At 35.8% G+C, this 7,270-nt stretch overlaps 1 protein-coding gene across 1 annotated transcript; it reads left to right on the top strand.

The window, feature by feature from the left end:
- The first annotated feature begins 5,452 nt into the window (after window positions 1-5,452).
- LOC109171678 (transcription repressor OFP6-like) lies at window positions 5,453-6,250 on the top strand. The gene is made up of 2 exons (XM_019320747.1): window positions 5,453-6,014; window positions 6,045-6,250. The coding sequence occupies exons 1-2, from the start codon at window positions 5,514-5,516 to the stop codon at window positions 6,084-6,086; spliced, it is 543 nt and encodes a 180-aa protein (XP_019176292.1). The 5' UTR covers window positions 5,453-5,513; the 3' UTR covers window positions 6,087-6,250.
- Window positions 6,251-7,270: the final 1,020 nt, after the last annotated feature.

Genomic DNA, 7,270 nt, shown 5'->3' with positions numbered 1-7,270 from the left:
GTATGATGGTCTTTTCTCCTTACTTGGTCTTGAAGTCTTACCCTATCAAACCTAAATTTCATTTTCCCACTTTGGCAAGACAACTTTTCCCTCCCTTCTCTCTAAGAAAACTTGGCTTCTTCCCCAAGCCAAGAAAGATCTCATCTAACCTTGCTAGGAATCATTCCAAGATTCCACCTTTCCATCTCCCAAGCTTGAGAAAGGGTAAGATCTAGGATTAGTGGGTGTTTTTAGTTGTTTTTACCTAGTCTTTATCTAAGATTAGTGTTTTCTTGTGGTTTTGGTTGTGTAAGAAGATTTGGTTGAAGATGAGCTTCAAGGAGAAGCTTAGGAGGGTAGAAATTAAGAGTTTTTTGGTCTGCAAAGGTAACTCATGCTATACAAAACCTATTTTCTACTTGCTATTGATGATTCTTGACTTCTATTGATGATTCTTGATGTTGTGAGTGATTTGATGCATGATCTTGTGATAATGCATGTTTAGAGCTTGTATCTAGGTTTCTTGAATGTTCTTTGATCTATTCTTGGATTCAAGTCATTTCCTTGTTGTATGTGAGATTTGGGGTGTTTTGGACTTGAACTTGACCTTGGAGATGAAATTCCCCGAAGGGAATTATTTGTGGTTCGGGATGTTCCCCACGGGCGGAACGGCGGGCAGATGTCCACCTGCCGCCCCACCCACATGTGGAAGGTTGTACCTGGCGGGTAGGACCACGTGTAGGTACCCACCCGTGGTTCCACCCGCGGGGTACACTGATGGTGGCCTTGTCGGGTGTTGTTTTCCCGTGGTTCCTCCCTTTGGTATGTGATGTTTTGGCCTCCCTTTGTTGGATTGTTGAACTTTTGTGTGTCTCCTTGATGTTTCGTATGTCTAGAACGAAGTCCTAAGAATCCATGTTAGGATTTGGTGTCTTGAATCGTGCTTATGGTCCAACTTTGTGATTCATTGGATTTATGTGTGTCCTTGAGATTCATTGGAATCGTTTTGGTTTACCCGTTTGATGAGCATGCTAGTTATGTTGTCTTTGATGCTAGTATGTGTTGTTTGTCCATTCTTTTGAGGATTGGAAACTTGTGTTGCCAATCATGTTGATATTGGATTGAAGTCCATTGTTGTTGTTGAGTATTGTTTCATGTCTATCATTGAAACCTCTTGATTGATATCTATGATGTGATCTTGTACATTTGTTTACCCGTTGTTGATGCTTGATTGGGCTATTGATGAGTCTCAATCCTCTTGATGATGACTATGTGTGATCATGAATGAGATTGGTGGTATTGTGACATGAGCTTTGCTCATGAGTTCGGCGGTATGTTACTATGATATTTAATGGTACCCTCGTGTACTGAGAGTTCGGCGATTTTGTTTGGCGGCAGTTTGGCGGGGGACGACGGTCCCATGAGGGATAAGGTTGGACTCAGGAGTACAGGGTGGCACTCGGAGGTATAGGTTGGAACTGAGATAAGGTTGGTGGTAGCTATAAGGGTGGTACTAAGGCATAAGGTTGGAACGTGAAACTTGTCATTATGTGAATTGTTGTGTTTATTGCTTATGAGCATGTCTGTCGGGAACTCTACCATGTTGATGGTAGGTTGCGTCTATCGTTGAGTATGTACTTGTTGTCCTTATTGACTTGTGTATTGTTGTTGATGATTGGTCTTTGTTGAGAGCGTGATGTTGTGTCTCTTGATGTGCCCTCTCTTGGTTTTGAAATGATATATATTGTACTCCTCTGTCTCAAATGGTTTTGGATATATCTATATATTATGTTACTTAACGCGTATTGGTGGGTTACCAGCATCTTTCGCTGACGGGTGTTATCCCTATGTTTTTACAGGTTATGAGTAGCTTGGAGAGCGCGCTAGTGGACCCTAGATAGCGTAGTTCTTATGCTTTCCTATTGTTTAAGACTTGTTTAGACTTATAGCCTGTGTGCCTTGTTCTTATGACTTTGTTCATGGATAGACTTGTAGACTTAGCCTGTGCACCTATAGTTGTATAGGTGTGACATAACATCTCCCATTTTGCAGTTGAATAGCTTCCGCTTTGTTTATGCTTAATGCTTAGTTTTATCTCGTATTTAAGCTTTTAAATTTTGGTAAAATCGGGGGTGTTACAGCTTTAATGAAACTATAGTGTATATAAAATAAAATTAAATAACATTTTCACATATTTGAGTGTATAAATATTAAATGAAAATGTAGTTATATCGAAATGAAACTGTAGTTGCGTTGAACTGAAACTGCAGTGTATACAAAATGAAATTGAAGAACAGAGTTATTTTTTGCGAAGATTCTGTTTCTTTTTATTAAACAAAACGACGTCGTTTTGATGCGCGGTGCACGATATAATTTGCGACCAAATTACAAGGTTTGGCGAACCCCGCCTCGCCCGACCCACTTTGAATGCTCTACTCAAATGAGGTTGTCTCACACAAGACTTACATATGGAGTATATACTCCGTATATAATTGGACTCCAAATTTGTGGGGCCCATGTGACGCCCTTGGTTGCAAATAGCCTTAATATGATAACGCTATCATCCTCCCAAATGCTCTGTCGAATCGGAGTGTGGGAAACCCTTAGGGTTGGGGTTCAACCTTTCGGAAGAATGATAACGCTATTATCTATGGAATATATAAGGATCCTTATTGAGAGTATTATTCTCGCCACTTGTCTCTCATGGATTGAATGAAAATTAAAATTAAAACAAAAAATAAAACAAAACAAAGTGTAAACCGTCCATCATTTCCAATGATATGTCATCACATAAAGAATATAATTGAGATGTTTAGTTCAAATAACACTCTTTGAAAAATTCAAGACCACTAAAAAATGTTAAAAAATCTATGATGATATCCATAAGTATTATTGACAATCATCGGTTGCACTCAGAAATGCTTACCATGAACAAATAATTAGTCCAAGACCTAAGTTAATTTTAGAATGATTGAATACAAAAGAAAGAAATATTTTCTATTTTTTTATTTCAAAAGGAAGAATAATCTGTCCATCATTACTAAAAATATATCAGAGTAACATTGAAAGTAGAAATATAATGGTGGTATAATAGGCTGCTAATAGCCTTAATTTGTTTGCAAAACCCAAAAAGTTGTGTTACGTTCCTCGAAATGGTGTAAAACAGGACCGGACCTTTGACCACCCGACCACCATAAATTAATCATAGATCTATGTTCTACTATACAACTTGCATGTTTTATTTGGTTGTCACAACAATTCAAGCCAAGTTACTCCACTATATAAGTGTTTTTTTTTTGTTTTTTTTTTTTTTTGGGTCTGTGTATATTAATTTATCTAGCAACATATAATAAACAATAACAATTTCATTTACAAAAAATTCGCAACTACTATCTAAAGATGCACTCGGGATAAGTTAGTTCACCTTGTGACCCTAATAAAAAATGACCACAATGAGGTAAACCAATCTAGGTTGCTCATATCTAGCTGAACGGCTCAATTAAAAAATGCCAATAAGTAGCTCCCACATAGAGTCGAACTTGAAATCTAGTTTGGAGTAATTATGTAACTGTATTGTCAGACCAACTTAACTAAAGTAAGAAAAAAACAGCAACTTCGACGCTCATGAATATAATCACTCCTATAAGTCTTTGGAATTTTGATTTTAATACTCGTATATACATGTACATCTCAAAATAGCAAGTAGCTAGCTAGTTAGGTGTATATGTTGCAAACCAAAAATTATTACATCATAACTCATAAGTGGTCAACGGGAAATATTATTTATATATATAGATAATTATTATGAGTACATCTCACTTAGCTTGATATATCACTTAAAGAATGATGTTACATGCATTCTATCAAATATAAACCTCATCTCACCTACCGTGAAAACATTTTATAAGATTTTAACTTTATTTTTGTTATGAGAACAATTCGTAATCATTATTTGTGTATATATGTACGTATTGGATAGACCTCACTTTTGTGTAAAAGTTTGAAAATCTATCTTACAAGAAATGTAAATTGCACTAAGAAGATCTCGTGCAACGGGTTCGATCTAGAAAGTGTTGGTGGAAACATATTTTATATTCAATTTTATATATGGAATGAATTTTAATTAGCATATATAAATATGAGTGAATTCTATTTTTGGTCCTACTGTTATAGGATCGTTTTCAATTTTAGTCCACCTTAATTTTTTTTTTGCCACTTTATAACCATTATTATTGAATGTGTTCCACTTTTAGTCCCACCGTTAGTATTTTCATCAAGAGGCCGTATAATCTAGGGGTATTTTCACCTTTCTTCTCATCCAAGACTATGTTTGACTAAAGAAATGAGAACATTAAACCTAAAACCTAAGAAAAAATCTCGTCGACCATGTTGGAACGAACGAAACGATGTAGCTTTGGCTTCCCATTCTCGTTGTTCGAAGAGCCATCTTCGAATATCGGAGGAGGAGGATGAAGCGTCTGGATTAAAAGAGAAGAGACAAACATAAAAAGACCAAAATACACTTTGATTATACGGCTTCTTGACGAAAATATTAACGGTGGATTAAAAGTGGAACACATTCAATAACAGTGGTTGTAAAGTGGCAAAAAAAAATTAAAGTTGACTGAAATTGGAAACGTCTCTAAAACAGTAGGACCAAAAATGGAGCTCACTGTATAAATATCTATATAGTACATAAAATATAGAGGAATAGATCAGACGATATTATAATGTATTTGTTCACATAACAATTTAATGTACTTCATCACATAACAATTTAATATTGATTCGTACTTAATTAGTTCACACCCACACAGATATCTATTCTCATTCTAAGCGTATTAATTTACATCCAATTAATTCAGATCATGTGATAAGAATATATACATATATATACATATATTTAAAAATAGAATTAATTTTTTTCTCCCACTTTGATGCGTGTATGTATATAATATAGGAAAAAGAAAAAGTCAAATAGATCATCGAATTACGCAATTAAATCATCAATTTATAATTGAATTCTGAACAATACAAAATCATGCAATTAAACTAAAAGTGACATATTTATCCATTGATTGTTGACATGGTCACCTGATTATAAGAAAAAATTTTATATTTTATTTTAATAATTTTAAATACCAATTCTAATATTTTTTTTTTTTAAAAAAAAAAACCCGCCCCCACCCCGACCTTCGTCTCCAGACTACCGGAGACAAAGGTTGGGGGAGGGGTGGAGTTTTTTATTTTTAAAATTATTAAAATAAAATTTTAAAAAAAAATCCGATAACCTCAACATAAGTCATCAATGGGTAAACATATCACTTTGGATTCATTAGTATAATTTAATGTTATTCAAGGACCTAATTACATTTTCTTTTTTAAGTTCCCTGATGCAATTGCAATTTTATGTGTATAGTCCGATGACATATTTCATCCATATCCCCCTAATATATATATATATAGTAGTTAGCATAGCTTGCTTAGTTGCTTCTAAGCTTCTCACCTTCATTATTGCATTTTACAACAATACAATGTCGTCGACCCATAAAAAGAAGATTATACTCAGAAATATCACCGTGAAACTAGGCTGCAGCAGCAGCTGCGCGAGGCCGAAAGACTCCACCGTTTTCCAACCTAAACCGCTGCACCGCCGCCGCCATTCCAAATCATCTGCCGGAAAATTCCGCCGCGGCGACACCGACCCCAATCACTGCTCTTCCAGTTCTCTGGACACGTCAACAACCACCTTCTCCTCCAATATCAGGGCCCTGAAGGCGGTGCAGGGCTTCGGGAGGATCGACGGGGAGGGCGTCGCCGTCGAGAAGGACTCCAGCGACCCCTACCTCGACTTCCGGCAGTCCATGCTTCAGATGATCCTCGAGAGAAACATCTACTCCAAGGACGACCTCAAGGTCCTCCTCAACTGCTTCTTGCAGCTCAATTCCCCTTACTATCACGGCATCATCGTCAGAGCGTTCACCGAAATCTGGTACGGGATTTTCTCGGCGAGGCAGCCGCCGGCGGCGGCGGCGGAGGTTTCCTCCCCCACCGCCTTTCTGCATGTGGAAGGAGGAGGGAAAGAGTGTGCATCACGTGACTTTTAGGTGAGGCACGTGACGCCCGTATCGTCAGTCGTTTACTAACTTTTTCTGTTTTGGGTTTAGTAGCGGGTGGACTATACAAATGTGGACCCCTTAATGTATTTTGATTAATTTGAGTGATATATTAATATGAATATATATATATAAATATAATATGTTGAATCTAATTAATTTCAGTTGAAATTTTACAGCCTTTTTTACTAGCTTATAAATATGTTGGCGATGAAAAATGCTGTGGAATTGGAATATATATTTTTATATTTAATGGCGCTAGATTAGATTTTTACTTGTGTTCGAGAGACAGTAATATTTCTTGAATTATAATTCTCATTTTGCTCATCCGTTCTCAATTTTACTCTTTAATATTTGAAAATTGAATGATGAATCTTAACTGGCGAGTATCGTACCTAATATCATATCTAATTACAACTTTTTTGAGAAATATCTAATTACAATAAATAAACTATTGGAAAAATAGCAAGAAAATGACATAATAAGTGATTATTTTTTGTACAAATATTAGTGAGGTTCACTTCTGATTTGGGTCAAGTCAAAGTGGATTTAGGTTTTTCGTTATTAGACGAAGAGATTGATATATTGTATGCTCAAAATCAGATAATGGGTGAATGAGAAACTAATTCTTAAAGACCCATTTGAGGTTGAATTTAAGTAGCCTTTGTCCTACATTGGTTTGGGAAATATGTTTGCACCACTATATATACCAAAGCCTTACTCTTTAGAGTACCGTTCTGACAGTGTTAATTCTTATTCGTAACGAAATTAAGTTTAATTTAAAATTTAAAATTTAAAATTTTAGAATTAACTTCTATAATAATGGTTGCCTATTATGAAGGTTACAATGAATAACTTTATTATCAATGTTAACATAAACTTTCTCTTGAAACTCTGCTCAATCTTCTTCTCAACCAACTGTGTTCATCCTGTGTTCCAGTTCGTCGAGTTCTATTGTTTGAGTGCTCAAACTTAGAACCGTAGCTTGTTTTATCTTAGAAAACCTATACTACAACGCTCATACCACTAAAGAGAGGTAACATATAAGGTTTTAAGGATAGTGTGGGTATCACACGACTCCAGCTAGCCACCTAGCCTTTTCAATCCTTTCATGTTCTAGTGCTTGTTTTTGTTTTGTTTTTTTTTTTTTTTTCCAGAAATATTATTTCCGTAGT

This window comes from Ipomoea nil, unplaced genomic scaffold (genome assembly GCF_001879475.1).
Source record: "Ipomoea nil cultivar Tokyo-kokei standard unplaced genomic scaffold, Asagao_1.1 scaffold0327, whole genome shotgun sequence".
NCBI lineage: Eukaryota > Viridiplantae > Streptophyta > Magnoliopsida > Solanales > Convolvulaceae > Ipomoea > Ipomoea nil.
Note: the sequence above shows the minus strand (reverse complement) of the source record. Positions and strands in the feature narration are given on the sequence as shown.